The sequence below is a fragment of the Schistocerca americana genome, chromosome 2 (assembly GCF_021461395.2).
Source record: "Schistocerca americana isolate TAMUIC-IGC-003095 chromosome 2, iqSchAmer2.1, whole genome shotgun sequence".
Classification (NCBI taxonomy): domain Eukaryota; kingdom Metazoa; phylum Arthropoda; class Insecta; order Orthoptera; family Acrididae; genus Schistocerca; species Schistocerca americana.
In genome coordinates, this window is record NC_060120.1 from 1006495679 (window position 1) to 1006512142 (window position 16464).

The following is a 16464-nucleotide window of genomic DNA, read 5'->3' on the forward strand; positions in this document are numbered from 1 at the left end:
ACAATATACATAAATGACCTGGTGGATGACATCGGAAGTTCACTGAGGTTTTTTGCAGATGATGCTGTGGTGTATCGAGAGGTTGTAACAATGGAAAATTGTACTGAAATGCAGGAGGATCTGCAGCGAATTGACGCATGGTGCAGGGAATGGCAATTGAATCTCAATGTAGACAAGTGTAATGTGCTGCGAATACATAGAAAGACAGATCCCTTATTATTTAGCTACAAAATAGCAGGTCAGCAACTGGAAGCATTTAATTCCATAAATTATCTGGGAGTACGCATTAGGAGTGATTTAAAATGGAATGATCATATAAAGTTGATCGTCGGTAAAGCAGATGCCAGACTGAGATTCACTGGAAGAATCCTAAGGAAATGCAATCCAAAGACAAAGGAAGTAGGTTACAGTGCGCTTGTTTGCCCACTGCTTGAATACTGCTCAGCCGTGTGGAATCCGTACCAGATAGGGTTGATAGAAGAGATAGAGGAGATCCAACGGAGAGCAGCGCGCTTCGTTACAGGATCATTTAGTAATCGCGAAAGCGTTACGGAGATGACAGATAAACTCCAGTGGAAGACTCTGCAGGAGAGACGCTCAGTAGCTCGGTTCGGGCTTTTGTTAAAGTTTCGAGAACATACCTTCACCGAAGAGTCCAGCAGTATATTGCTCCCTCCTACGTATAACTCGCGAAGAGACCATGGGGATAAAATCAGAGAGATTAGAGCCCACACAGAAGCATACAGACAATCCTTCTTTCCACGAACAATACTAGACTGGAATAGAAGGGAGAACCGATAGAGGCACTCAGGGTACCCTCCGCCACACACCGTCAGGTGCCTTGCGGAGTATGGATGTAGATGCAGATGTAGATATTGCTTATATTTCCTATGCCAGGATAAAAAATGAAGAGGAAAGGAGGAATTAAATAAAACATGTGCATGAATTTTGATCACTTTAGTCATTTTATGGCTATGAGGATCACGGGACAGTTATCGAGCCCTACCTTTCTGTGTCAGTTAGTTGACATCATAAATTTTACACAAATAAATTTGTTTATTAATTCATTATCCTCTCCTTTATTGTTCATCTTCTGTTTTGTTGTGCCAATATGTAGCTCTGTAACAAGCTTTCTTCTACAGTGGTAATAACGTGAACCCCAACGACATCGCCGTCTTCAGACTGAGGACTGCCTTCACGTTCAACTCTTACGTGCAGCCCATTAGCCTGCCCAACGGCGGAGTCATCCCCACAGGTATGTTCTCAACCGGTAAATATACGGCACTATTACACCTCGTAACTGAACCGTTTGTAAGTAAAGCACACAATTATTCAAGAAAATATAAACTGGAAATACACTAACAGAAATAAATTTTTAGGTACTTGAGGACTATCAGAGGAAGCTGCTATTTACATGGATGTAGAATTTCTAATAACTTTATAGTATCAGTGCAAAATATGTCACAATGCGTTTGCTGGCTTTAATGACCGTTGCCATTGAAGATAAAATCTTCTGGGTGATTAGGCTCTTGCAAGTGTTCAGCCACACAAGGACACCAGAAGATATCTGAAGATTATTCGTGTAAAGGTGGCGAAACACCGAGTTGGAGAAGTAGTTCAAGTGGAATGTGACGAAGCTTTGCTTCCACAAGATTTTAGATGCATATGTGTAAAACGTTTTTAAGTACAAACTCCCTCAGTTTTGCTCAGGTTACAAGTTGGAATGTCTTGATATCAAAATAATTAATCACCGAATAACCCCTGACACGATGCTTTCAGCTGATGACTAGCCAGCATTAATAATTCAGTGGCCCGTGCTAAGAAATATTTGATGTCTGTAGCTTCAGTTAAAACTGTGTATAAAGTTAGGATTATGATATAACAGTAAAAGTGACAACTGTTCGATCTGTATCCTTATCATCATTTTGAAAAGTTTCCAGTCCCAGGCTGGGTCACCATCTAGTCCTGTTTTCTCCACCATCTTTATGTATTCACTCTTGTCCAGTCCTCACCTCGTTTTTCAACATACACCTCGACACATTTCAGCCATCTATCCCTTGGTCTTCCTCTTGGTAGTTTCCATCAAATCTCTGTTTTGTGTATCTACTTGGGAATCCTCTTGTTTTCTGTCCTCTTTAAGTGCCCATACGATCTTAGCCTTGATGCTTCTATTCTGCTCTCAGGGTTCCTCTTTCACTATTTCCGCTTTCATTCCTCATCATATCTGTCCTAGCTACTGCTGTCCTACTTCTCATGAACTCGTATCTCTTTTCTTCATTACTTATGTTTCAGATGTATAGGTCAGTATTGGAATGTAGTAACTTCTATACACTACTTCTGCCCTTCTTTGTGGGGCGTCTTTGTTACAAACTAGGCTCTACCACTTCGCAGTAATGCTTTTGCCTCTCAGTCACGCTCATTGATCTCTTTCTCATTTCTTCCATTTTCCTCTGACACGGTTCCCCAGTGCATGATACTTTCCACCTTCTGCTATTATTCATCTCCAGTCCTTATTCCGTTGCTTAGTCTATCTTTCTTTCTAGTTGTAACCAGGGTCTCACATTAGTTTACATTAAATTTCATTCTATAATGTTTCACAGTTTCTTCCCTATTATCCAGCTATTCCTGAATCTCCTCCTCCCTGTTTCCCCAACTCATCGAGTTACCTGTGAACATCTAAAACCACATTGAAGAGAAGAGGCGAGAATGCACTGCGCTGTGTCAAACCACTTCTTTGCTGGAGCCAATCTATGCTCACATTTTCCGCTTTCACACAACTGAGTCTTCCATAGTACATCTGCTGCACTCTGCTTGTTGTCTTTTTTTCCACTCCTTTATTTTATAGTGCTTCCAGACCTTTTTATAGGCGCTATCAAATGTTGTTTCTATATTCAGAAATACCATCACAAGATCTTCACCAAATTCGTAGTGGTGCTCCTGCAGCTGCCTCACAGCAAATATGAGGTCAATAGTTGAGCTCCGAGATCTGACACTACGCAGTCCCTATCTCGATTTGTTCTCGACGTTTGTTCGAATCCTGACCTCCAGGATCTAATCATATACGTGGGCATGGTATGGTATCAGTTTGACTCCCCTGTAGTTTCTCCAATCCTTCCTACTCTGTGTTTTGAATGTGGCGACAATTAGTGTCTGTCCTATCCAAAATAGAATACGCATTTGTGGGTTTGACTGCTGCCCATTTTCAGAGCATGAGTAATCCACAAATACTTCTTGACGACTCACAAAGTATTATTTATATCCAAAATAAGTTATCGGGCCAGAGTTTCCGTCTTGGATTGACAACAACTGGGCATTATATTTCATCTCGACTAGGACTGGCCGCACACGATATATATTGCACGAGAATCTTTCTGTGTGTCATAGATACTGATTTTACTTTTGGTTATCCGTTTTATAGAAAGAGGATCTAGTCAGGCCCACCTGACAGCGCCATAAGTGCCAATACATAGTAAAATTGAACCGTGGACTCAGTTTGAATAAAGTGATATACAATACCTGTGCAAAACACCAAACGCATCAACAGCTCTGATTCGAAATTGCACGTGTAACTCGTTATTACATTTCTCATAATAAAGCAATGAGTATTGCCAATAAAACAAAGTTCCCTATCTGAAAATATATTCAATTAATCATATAGTCTTCTGTCTGTCTGGAGAATTCCAGTACTCACATTTTATCTCTGACGACGAGCACCTATAGTCTGAATTGCAGAACTTAAAGCGTGTTTTCGGGGAAAATGGATACAGCAAAAGAGACATCGCATATTCTTTCAAGGGCCGCCGACGAAAGACACTTGGTGAATCAGTAGAGGGCGAAACGGACTGTATTCCTGCCATCCTGTGGAGCAACCAACAGTAAGTTAGGACGTCTGTTCCAGAAGCATGGGCTAAGACCAGTGTTCCGGCCCGCCTCCAAGATACGAGATACGTTGCTCCCTGTTAAAGACGACATTGCTCTTCGAGTGTCCGGTGTGTATGGTGCACTATGTGAATGTGGCAGTGTGTATATCGGACAAACAGTTCACACCGTTGCGGAGCGTTGTACTGAGCACAAGCGCCATACAAAACAAAGGAAGCTTGACAAGTCTATCATAGCAGAGAAATGCCTAGACAACGGACGTAAAATACAGTTCGAAAATACAAAAGTGTTGGCTCATGCATCTACATATTGGGACTCCGTTATAAAGGAAGCGGCCGAGGGTCGCTTAAACAACAACAGTTTCAACAGAGACAAAGGATACACACTCAGCAGGGCACGGGGGCAGACGTTGGAATCGAAGGAAGGCAGAGACAGATGCGCGACGGGGAGCGGCAGTTTAAAACGTGGCGCCTGCCCATGGCGCCACCTGACGTTAGCGCTGCTGCCACGGGCAATAGCTCTGCTAGCTGCCCGGATCGACTTACGCGCGCGCGCTCAGTGAACTCCGGACTGCGATGGCGGAGATGGTCATCGAAAGCTCGAGGATTTTCTTGGAACTTACGCGGCTGGAAAACCGAGAACGTTTTATTCATACATGCTGTCGCGAAAGACTCCGAGGACACATTTCAATTTATTCGTGTTCATTATGTCAACAAAAATGTCATTTTATCACAGCATAATGCGTATTTTACTGTCTCATATAATATTCATAGCATGAACCAGCTATGTATTGCAACTTTATGAAAACTTGTTCCAGTTGTATTCAATTATAATAACAAAACTGTCATTCATATTTCCATTGCCCATTCTCTTCAAGTAATATTTCAAGTCCTTTCTCATCTCAGACAAAATTTCAATGACATTGACGAATCTTAATGTTTCATTTATGCTCACTGAACTTTCTTTTTGATTTTTTGTTACTTGCCCACTGCATATAAATAGACCACGGCTACACTCCTTCAGATGATCCCTAGTAGAAGGAGCTCCCGCCAGGTCTGCCAACCCGATAGCAGCCGGGAGAACGGTTTGCTGACCAAACGCCCCCCCCCCCCCCCCACCTGCCCCCGACAACGAGTCCAAATGACGCTATTCGCTGACGGCTGGTGTTCGTGTTCTATTGGCCCTTCTGTGTTCTGTGGCTAGAACGTCAGATCTTTCCTTTTTTCCAATTTAGCCAGAACCGCCGAGTTGGCTCTTGGAGCTACAGTCTAGATTCTCCCAATTTGTAGTTAAATTTTCATTTCTTGTATTTTATCAGTGTTAACTTCAGAATTACGAAGATATTTCACTGTCAACATTTTCTAAAGCTTTTTTCAAACTCTACAAATTGTATAGTCGTGGGAATGCTTTTCTTCAATGTATCCTCTAAGAATCCGTGTATGATCCGCATTGCTTCAAGAACATCTCAGGACGGCATCTAACAGTCATTCCATTCAACCATAGCTATTCCTACGCAATATTTTGCAACAGCTTATTGTAGTGATAATTCGATAATACACCTCTCAAAACCTGGCTTCTTTAGTATTGGATTACTATACTCCTTAATGTCTGAGGGTATTTACTATGCCACATATATCCCACATACCAAGTGGAACAGTTTTGTTCTTGCTGGCTCTCCCTATTATATTAAAAATTCTGTAGAAATCTGGCCCACTCCAGCAACCATGGGTCTCGAAGGGCGTTATCTAATTCTGCTCGCAGTATATTATACAACATCCCAGTTTCATCTTTCCTCTTTCTTTCTTCCACAATACTGTCATCAAATTTCTTTCTTTAATATAGCTTCCCTATATATTCATTCCCATATTAGGTTCTTCCAATAATATTATCATCCTATCCGAATGTTTAGTTTTCATACAACTGCTTCTCTTCCCTCAACAGGTTCCTTTAATTTTCTATATGTGACATCTAAAACCTTACACTAATTCTTCTCTATCCACCCCTGCTTTACCATTTTCCAGAAGCTGACAATTTCATATTCAGTCGTCTTTGTTACCTTTTGCCTGTACCAGATGACGCACTTTTATATTTGTTTGTTGCAATCAAATTTAATATCTTAGCCTTATACAAAGAATCTTTCTGGGCATTACCATTTACCTGTTGGCCCACTGAAGACATCATTATTTCTTCTTCATGTCTGACACGTTTTCCTCGACCACCCATTAGAAAACCGGCTGATTCCAACGCTGGGAGTTTCAGTTTTGAATTCCATCATAGAGGCTAGAAAAGAAGCTGTGAAATGTGGGTATGAGGGGCTGTAATGTGCGACACGTTCGCGGTGGCTTTGGGAAGGATTTTGGGGAAATTTGGTACCAATGTTCCATCGTTAACCTATCTTACATCTCAAATTAACTTTCGAGCTCTGTCCTTTTTTCCTCTGATGTCGAAACTTTGCTGTTCGAAGCGTCTCCGAGCTCGAAAGTGACGTCCCAGTATGCCACGCTTTTGCGACGTTACAAATGAATGCCGTAGGCAGCTTTGAGCCAAATTTCAACCTTCTACGTCACAATGGGAGACAATTACGGCTTTTAGAAAAACTGATCCTTTAATTGTGTTGTGCAGTGTTGTGTTACGAATAAGAGTCTGGTTAACACCGCAAGTGAATAGTAGAAGAATTCTACATTGATGGAACTGTATATCGCAGCAGTAGCTTACACGCCAATGGTACATACAGTATATAAAAGAACGTTTACCAGTACAGCTCACGTATCTTTATTCCAGCTTTTATCCCTTCCTTTCACTCTTTTAAATGCGTGAATTGAAAGGAGTGAAGAGTTTGCCCTATCCTCGGCATAGTCCTTAAGCCATTTTGATTTATTATCCATACCCCTACAATGAATGCAGTCCTATACATTCTTTAGAGAACTCGGATGTGTCAATGTGGATGCTCTGTTTATTCTTTATGTTCCATAGTCTCGTCCTGTTTAGTTTTCAAACCAAGCTGCCATCCTCTTTAAAACAGAAAATTACATTAGCTATTTCCACTAGTTTCATGGTTTTATGGTTTACGTGTTCGTAGATACTTTGCTTCCTTGTAATGACCTCTCTCCATCTTTCCATTCTAAATCCCTAACCATTCCTTTCCTTAGCTCATTGGCACTTAACATAATCGCTGCAGCATCAGAGATAAGACATCTTGTAACACTGAGCTTTAAAAATATTATTTGCATATAAACATGTCAGTAAGAAAAAGAAGATCTTCCAGTTTTTGTGGAGGAATGTATGTAAACACCAACTTAATCCAACATCGAACATATTAGCTCCACCATCTTATTTTTATTACAAGTGTTACAGGTGGTGGTCTATTTCTGTTAAACAATGCCTTTAGAAATTCCATAAAAATGTGTTTTACGTGTCAGTTATTGGTCTCTAAACATGACAGAGCCTTTTCAAAATTCAGAAGCAGCACAAACATGTCTGCACTCAAAAAGACCTCCCATCTAAAAATAGGCTCTATTTCACATAGAAATGTGCTGGCCCTCTGCACCTGAATAACATGAGGACTAAGAGAATTGTCTTCCGCAGCTGGATCATCGGCTGTTGCGTCAGGCTGGGGAGTTACAGAGGATAGCAGCCAACCAGATATCCTGCAGACTGTTGATGTCGTCGTTATCGATGAAGCGACTTGTCGGCAGCTGGTGGACAACTTCGTTTCCGAAAACCCGCTGACTGACACCATGATCTGCACAGGACCAGTCACAGGAGGAATTAGTCTCTGCAACGTAAGTACCTTGTTCGACTACCGATCAGTCATGATGGAAAGACGGAAAACTGAAAACGAGGGTGTGAGGGTTAGGACAGACTTGGTACTGTCTGTTTTGTTTCATGGCTTGTGACTAGCACCTCGTTGAATCAATCAAAAACATTAGGTAATGATATGTTTTTCGTCATTGTTGCTCTATATATTAAAAAAAACGGCTAAATACTGGGGTGACTCGAATGAAAACCTTAAAATAATTTTTTTATTTATCTTACGGACCAAAAGTGAAACACAAGAGTATTATTGTCGTACAACACGCTTCCTCCAGCGCGTACGTAGTGCGTGGATTCCCATGAAAAGCAATTCTCCTGCTCATGACAAAGCCACTCGTGCACCGCCTGCTGCAACTTTTCAACGGAATGAAATATCTTTCCTCACATCACCTTTCTAGCTGACCCATACATCTGGAAGCAATTCGGTACAATTACCTTCCGCTGCAATGCGCCAAGGCTTTTCATAGACGTCAACACGTCACTTAGAGTTGCACTGTACCAAAATTATTGTTTACTCGTTTTGGTACGATACATAAATGACGTAGGAAATAGTAGGGTTGCCGGTAATAATCGTAACATTGGTGGGGTAAAAAACATAAATGAAGAGAGAAACTGGGAGCCGATGACTTCTCGTTGTCTTTTGCTTGTTTTCCGCGATATTAAAACCGCACATCGTTCAGTGTTGGACCATTGTTTATTCTGTATCCTAATTAAATACGAAATGTGTTTATAAGTTGTAAAAATTAATTTATCGCGGAACTTCTGCGCTTGTCTTAACCAAAGCAATCACTTCTGATGAAAGTACATTTTACGTGCACAAATATAAGACAGTATAATATGAGTATAAATGCTTTTTTTTTTTCACTTGAACGTTCTTCATCATGATCAAAGGCAAGAATTCGCTGTTATTATTGATATTTGCGAAAGTTATTTTGAATGCCAGAAACATGTTTTATACGAGTTTGACGAAGTATTGAAGCGATGTTTGTTTGTTTCTTTCTTTTTTCAGTAAATTGCGTTTTCTAGCGCTATAGTGCTACAGCGTTATATGATGAATCTATATTGTTTTTCTTTGTTTTTAGTGCAGCATTCCACTGTTTCACATTACAAATCAACAATTTTTTGATTAAAATCTAAATTAAATGTTGAAAATTTCAATTTTACTAATACTAATGTTTATTTTTAAGTACTGGACAGGAGAATATCTATGAAGAACAAAAATATTTCGGCGGTTACGCAGCCCTTTATATATCCTCACGCAGTTTCTAGACGGTTTACCGCTTCCGATTTCTAGGGGAAGCTATTAAGACACTGGTCACATATGCCAACAAAACAATCGGAATATCGCCCGATATGTATGCAACACGCTGAACGTGTAGGTAATGCAGTTGTAATCTTAACTACCCAACGCTTGTAGGAAAGCTACGATAGTCGACGGGTTACTTGTGATAGTCTATGATTGCCTACAGTAGTCGCTCTTTCAGTTCCAGAGTGAGCTTCCGTCACACCCATCTTGCAGACACTTTGCGAATCTTAAACACTTCCTGGATGATGTGATGTGCTGAGCCGTGACTAACGTTCAAATCTGCGGCAATTCCATCCACCGTCAAGTGACGATTATCACCACACTGGGTTCAACTGCTGCAGTAGATTTTCGTGGCTCAACGTGGTGTAACTGACCTGTGTGCTGCACTTCTGTCACAGTTGTCACGCCATTTCTAAACTTTATACTCCACTCGTACACTTGCTGCAGTGATAGACATGTGTTACCACACTGATTTTCCTTGTCCGGTGTATTTCAGTAGGATTCGGGATTCGTACCTTCAGTGCTGAGAAAACGTATGACGAAACGCTGTTCTTCCTTGATGTACGTCGCAAATGGGGCAGACATTTTGAACTGGTACTGTTGCCGCGTTTCGCTTGTCTGTAGTACTCTGACGCCTGTAGGGACTCACAGAACAGTGACGTGTAATGTCAGTTTTTAATCATACTTTCAAGGTGTTCATTTGACTGCCTCTGGTAGAATAGAATGTTATCATATCACAGCATCCGCGCCACAGCTGACGACGAACAGTCAAAAAGAGTATCCAAAACTGCGGTTACATCTCGTTTAAGAAAAGAGCACTTAAAACAAAAAGAAGTAGGAGATTGGATAAGAATTTGTCGTCTGTGAAACAATACTAGACAAGATGGCAGAATAAAGCATATAGTGCGGACTGATGTAGCTGATGATTTAATGGGGAGGCACAAATTTTTCCACTAAATTACGAAATATTGGCGCAATTATTCTACCACGAATATAACGTCTCCTTGCGTGTTTCATGTTGTAAACGACTTGGTGTAGCAGGCAGACAATGGCACTGAAGGTCCCGGGTCGATCCCGGCTGGGTGCGGGGATTTTTTTTATTCTAGTGCCTCCATTGACGGCCCCAGGTCCACACAGCCAGCTGCTCAATTGAATGCCAGGAACTTTTTGCAGGGGTAAAAGGCGACAAGAACGAGGGACTGGCCACTCTCGCCCATCTAGTTGCCTTGTAGAAGGGCTGCATTTCGCATGTGGCCTGGTCAACCTACCGGTAGCAGGCTTGCACCAGTTTTATGCAGGCACTGTGACCTACATGTGGGCGTCTAAGAGCTCTTATTGTATTAATGGATTCAGTATTGTACTGCTTATTGCTCCTGCATATATGTTTTAAGACGATGTCATTTTGCTGTATGCAGTTTATTACTGACACTTGCAAATAATGCGCCAGGCATAACCTTCCGGAGAAGGGCACTGAGTGCCCGAAACCGGTAAAGAAATAAAATTTCTTTATGCAGCTGGTTGCTTATTATTTCAGCATATTTGCACCAGAGACTTTACTTTTACCTACATGTAACATTTTGCATGTACATACTTTTCTTTGTACGTTCTGGCAAAGTAGCTACTAACAAATGTTCCATAGACAAGTAAGAAGCTGGCAAAATAAAGATAACTGCTTTGCTTCTTCCTATAACCAAATGCATTTGATCTGCTTTCAGAATACTTAAAATTGGAGTTTTCTAGATATAAACTTTACTCAGAGTGGTTATATTTCAGTGTTTCGTATCTGACAAGGTGGCATAAGAATGGCTGTAATACATTACAAAATAAAACAACTGTAGTTGTTTATTGTTACGTCTTGCACACTTCACGTTTTTAGAAGTAGTATCTTAATGTTTCCTGTTGAGTTTCCTTTGTACTATGGTGTGACCCAAAACTCCGTTAACCTTTGAAAATTCTGTCCTACACGGAATTATGTAGGTAGAGAGGTAAAAAGTGACACACGTGCTTGAAATCACATGGTATATTACTGAAACAAAAAGAAAGTGCACAAAATGACCAACAGATGGCGCTTCATATAATACAAATGCAAAAATTAGCATAACAATTGATTTTTAACTAACACCATGTTCTTTATAACAATTGCTCAACATGTCGGTCACCATTCATCAACAACACTTGTAGTCGAGGGACAAAATTGTAAAGAGCACTTGACACCATATCAGTAGGTATGGTGAGAAACTGCTGTCGGATGTTGTCTTTTAGCATCGAAAAGATGTCGGACGATAGCGGTAAACTTCCAGCTTCAGAAATATCGCAGTCAGTAATCACACCGACTGAGGTCTGAGGTCCTGGGAGGGAAAGCTTGACGGAATTGGCGCTCCAGTATGAGGGCAAGAGATCTTTGACACGTATTGCAATATCGGATGGAGTGTCATCCTGTATAAAAGTTGTACCTCTCAGCGTGTGTTCGTCAGCCAGGCTATGGATAATGCGAATCTGTAACATATCGGCATACATCGAAACCTTCACGCTCGCAGTTTAAAAAGCAGCACCATACATTTCCTCGAAGAAACAGAGTCCCAACACGATTCATGTGACAAATCCACACCACACCATGACCTTCTCGTCATGAAGTGGGGTTTCCACGACATTTCTAGGATTTTCGGTAGCCTGAATTCTTCAGCTGTGGCCGCTGACGGACCCTCGGCGTCACAGACGTGTTGACCTCCAGTTGGCCAGTTTTTGGACTCAACAAAACCCAATGTCATGTCAAGTGTGTGTGTGTCAATGTTTATCTCTCTACCTTCATTACTCCGAGAATTAGTGGATTTTCAAATGGTTACGGACGTCTGGCTTACCCCGTACATTGTTGCTGCTTGCTTCTATGTTTCCTGCATACTTTTACTTTTTTTTCCAGGGTGACTCTGGCGGTCCACTTGCGCAAAACGGCACGCTGATTGGTGTGGCGTCGTGGGTCATCACCCCGTGTGGCAGGGAGGGAGGCCCCACCATGCACACCAGGGTGTCTGCTTTCCTCGACTTTGTTAATGAAAATATTTAAAATTGCGTTATTTTTTGAACTCTCTAGGCTAGTTTTATACTGACCTCTGCCTTTTACTATCCTTTGATAATCTCTTAACCATGGCTTGAAACTACTAAATCTCCCACGGACTTGTTCCTTCTTCCCGTGAGGTTCTTTCACAGACGTGTTACCCTGCCTAGTCTTTTTTAACGTATCTTCATTTCTCATTTTTACTGTGCTCTTAACTTTTTATTATTATTCCGTAGTAGCACATTACAAATGTTGTCAATATCTTCTCCGGATTTCCGACGGCCCGCATCCATTCCTTGTGTGTCTGGTACTCCGCAAGTAGCAAGTATGTGTTGAAATACATCTTGATATACAGCATGAGCTGCATGTAATATATTTCATTGGCAGGTCGCTATTCGAACGTAGAGCTCATAGCCAGAGGCATATGTAAGATGTAAATACAGGAGACTAACAATCTTTTAACGTAATATGTTCGGATCACACTTTTCTGCTTTTTCCTCCATGCAAAATTGAAAAAAGTTTACAAGATATATTGGATCAAACTTAGGTTCAAATTCGAGTTGACTCGTTATATGGTAGACTAAGTTTTGTCTCGTTATGTTCATCTCGGTATGTGCGTTGTTTGTGACAGTTAATATCAGCTTCATCGCGTTATATATGTATTTTCTTCCTTTATATATTTTTATGCATTCTAGCTTACATGGGGTAATTCGCTGCAACTACGCACGTCGTTTCATGCAAGCTGCAATGTTAAAAAGCTGGCCTTCAAAGTTCACGCATGAGGTTTTCATGTTCTCTCACCTGTTATGCACAAACTAACACCTCCGCAAGAAAAGAACATATTTTTTTGTAGGATATTTAATGTACAGTAGTTAAATTTTGTAAGGGCACTCTTTTTCGCTAGAGGCCGTAATATTCAAGTTATTCAAGAAAATGTACGAAAGTGAGCTTCGAACGCACCTCCATCCCAATATTCATCCTTCCCTGGTCGTGATTTCTAGTTTCTTGTTCACAGCATTCCCTCCTACCACTGTACAAATATTTCGGACGACGCGTTGCCGCGCGGGATTAGCCGAGCGGTCTGGGCGCTGCTGTCATGGACTGTGCGGCTGGTCCCGGCGGAGGTTCGAGTCCTCCCTCGGGCATGAGTGTGTGTGTGTTTGTCCTTAGGATACTTTAGGTTCAGTAATGTGTAAGCTTAGGGAATGATGACCTTAGCAGTTAAGTTCCATAACGTTTCATAGACATACGTTCCGACTACGCGATATATTCCCTATAATCAACTTTTTTGGTCTGTAGTAATTGGGTTAATACGTTGTCAGCATAATTGACTATTTCGTTAACATGTAAACATACCCGTAAGGGTAATGGATATAAACGAATTTTGTAAACGTTACACTAAAACTAATTACATTTAGAATTTGATTCAAACTTCCCCTTTCAAAAAATGGTTCAAATGGCTCTGAGCACTGTGGGACTTAACTTCTAAGGTCATCAATCCCCTAGAACTTAGAACTACTTAAACCTAACTAACCTAAGGGCATCACACACATCCATGCCCGAGGCAGGATTCGAACCTGCGACCGTAGCGGCCGCGCGGTTCCAGACTGTAGCGCCTTTAACCGCTTGGTCACCACGGCCGGCTTCCACTTACAAGCACAGTAGTTTCGTAGTCAGGAACTCTGTCTAGGGTGCTGCAGTCACGGACTGTGTGGCTGGTCCCGGCGGAGGTTCGAGTCCTCCCTCGGGCATGGTGTGTGTGTTTGTCCTTAGGACACTTTAGGTTAAGTAATGTGTAAGCTTAGGGTTTGATGACCTTAGCAGTTAAGTTCCATAACGTTTCATACACATACGTTCCGACTACGCAAAATATTCCCTATATTCAACTTTTTTGGTCTCTAGTAATTGGGTTAATACGTTGTCAGCATAGTTGACTATTTAGTTAACATTTAAACATCACCGTAAGGGAAATGTGTATAAACGAATTTTGTAAACGTTACACTAAAACTAATTACATTTACAATTTGATTCAAACTTCCCCTTACAAGCACAGTAGTTTCGTAGTCAGGAACCCTGACAAATACAACGACGTAACTGTTTATTATATGCTGCTCAAATTCACAAAATTATTAGTAAAATTTACAGAAACGTCAGTTTTCAATTTGTAAGTTCTCGACAAAGCCGTGAAGTAACAACGCCAGTCAATGAAGACCACAAAGGGCCGAATGGGGGTGCAGTCGCAGAAGTAGAATGGAGTGCTGTGAACAACATAGTAGAAATATTGACCAGTGGTGAGTGAGTTCGGGAGTGCAGATGCTTTTGAAGAACACTTTTGTGTGCTTTTCTTGAATAAATCATGGCCGCCAGCGAAAAAGTGTCCCAGTAAAAAATTAAATTACTGTACATTAAATTTCCTACAAAAAATCGTGCTCAGTTTTTCTGTAAGAGTACTAGTTTGCGCGTGGCGACCGAGAGGAATGAAAATTTTTGAAGGCCAGATACAACTTTGCGAACTGCATAAACGACATCGGCAAGGGCAATTGAATCACCCTCTATAGAAATTGTACATAGGTGGCATTGAATACATACTGAGACTGCAAGTCAGATATATATCTAGAAAGTACATCACACACAACAAGATACCGGTAATATAAACCCTCTTCGCTGAACATTTTTTTCATTATGTGACAGTGGTGTACAGTGTGACCCGCAAGTGTGGCCTTTTAGCGTGTGCACGATGAGTAGTGTGCTGCAAAGGTGGAATAAATGAAGGCTTCTATTGTGACCACATGGACATGGCTGTAATCAGAATTCTAAATATCCACAGAGTTCTGTGTTTCTTTGATGCACTTCACTTTTGATATCAAAGAAATTTTATAACTGTCACGCACGGCATTTGATGCGGATTGACAAGATATGTGGGTACCTTTACGTTTGTACTGTTATGTATACAGAGTGTTATGTTGTACTCCCCGAATACGGGACTATTTTACATGTAGTTCATGGTGTACATCAAGTCTTTTAACGAACACTTCCACGTCCATATAATGCTGCACTCCAAACATAAACTTTCAGGAATTTCATTTTCAGCTCCATCTCAATATTCGATACCAGTAGAAACCTTCTATAGAAGAGAGCTTTCTTTGTCTTCGTTAATCCGCTTATGATACCTTCCAACGTTCCGGACACCCTGATTAATAGTACTTCCCGGAGTAGGATAATTTCACTTACTCCACTACTGTGTCGTTAGCTACTTGTATTCTGTATTCTCCTTTCTACTACACTGTCGTACAAACCAATAAAGATACAATAGTTTAACAATGTAAGAAATATTATGGGTCATCTTAGCATCGTGAATCAGCCGTTACTGCATAAGCCTCTTCTTAGTTTAATTAGCTATCTTATTTTACATTTGTGAGACTAGCAGAAAGAGCTCCCAATCGTGCAGAAAATCCAGTATCTCACTAGTATAATCTCCACGGTAGTTTATTGTTGCATGAGAACAGTATTCGATTCACAAGCTCGAGGAAGTGAAACACGTTCAGTAGTACACTGAATAGTACATGTTGTCGAATTTAATCTTGACTCATTTATGCCTGGACCCATAGACGCTACAATTATGCTTAAGTAAACTATTTTCTTACCTGAGGCTGTCTCTTGTTTGAAATAAACACTTTCGTTCATATCGTTAGTAATTTACTAGTTTTGACCCTTCGGCATTATCAAGTGACATTACACAAATCAAGTGACATTAAACAATAATATGGTTTTTGTTCAGTATCACTTTGTAATACCCAAAATTAGCTAACAGCTGTGTTTCTGTTTAATATCACTTGTTAACACCCAATTCGCCGAAATAACCTAATAGGTAATGATATGAACTACAGTCTCACGTGGAAAAAAGCCTCATTTACATTAAAGACAGTATTTAAATCATAATTATTTTAAAATAAATTACTTGCTATTTAGTGATCGTTTATGTGTTTACAAAGTAGGTACCGTGGTATACGACACAGTGTGTGGCAGATCTAAATCTCGTTCAGAGCATAATGATACGACCACTTTTGTGCAAATAAATGTTCAGTTAAGAGACTTCCATCGATTCGTCGGATGAAATTTGGCTTAAGAGATATGTATTCCATTATATACGTATTTCTGGGTTTCCACGCACAGTTCTGTGTGATTGTAGGTTGCTGTTCAGGTCGCCTCTGGCTTCGTTCATCGTTAGCGATTTGAGCTCACGCTATGTTCGCTCTCTGCTGCGTTTCCGCCCGTCTGTTTTGCGTCTATCTTGGTTTCCAGACGCTCTTCCTCCACACCTCCCTCCCACAAGCTTCCACCTGTAAGTATCACAATCCAGTATTTCACCTGTTCCACTTAGATTGTTCTGTCAACCTTAAATGCAATATTTTTC

General features: G+C 40.8%; 1 protein-coding gene across 1 annotated transcript in view; it reads left to right on the top strand.

Moving 5' to 3' along the window:
• The window catches only part of LOC124594616 (trypsin-1-like), a 37580-nt gene extending 25521 nt beyond the window's left edge, over positions 1–12059 (top strand). Inside the window, exons 4-6 of the mRNA XM_047132987.1 lie at positions 1143–1255; positions 7465–7661; positions 11916–12059. Of these exons, the coding sequence (XP_046988943.1) occupies positions 1143–1255; positions 7465–7661; positions 11916–12059 (454 nt within the window). The remainder of the gene's footprint in view (positions 1–1142; positions 1256–7464; positions 7662–11915) is intronic.
• The last annotated feature ends 4405 nt before the right edge of the window (positions 12060–16464 follow it).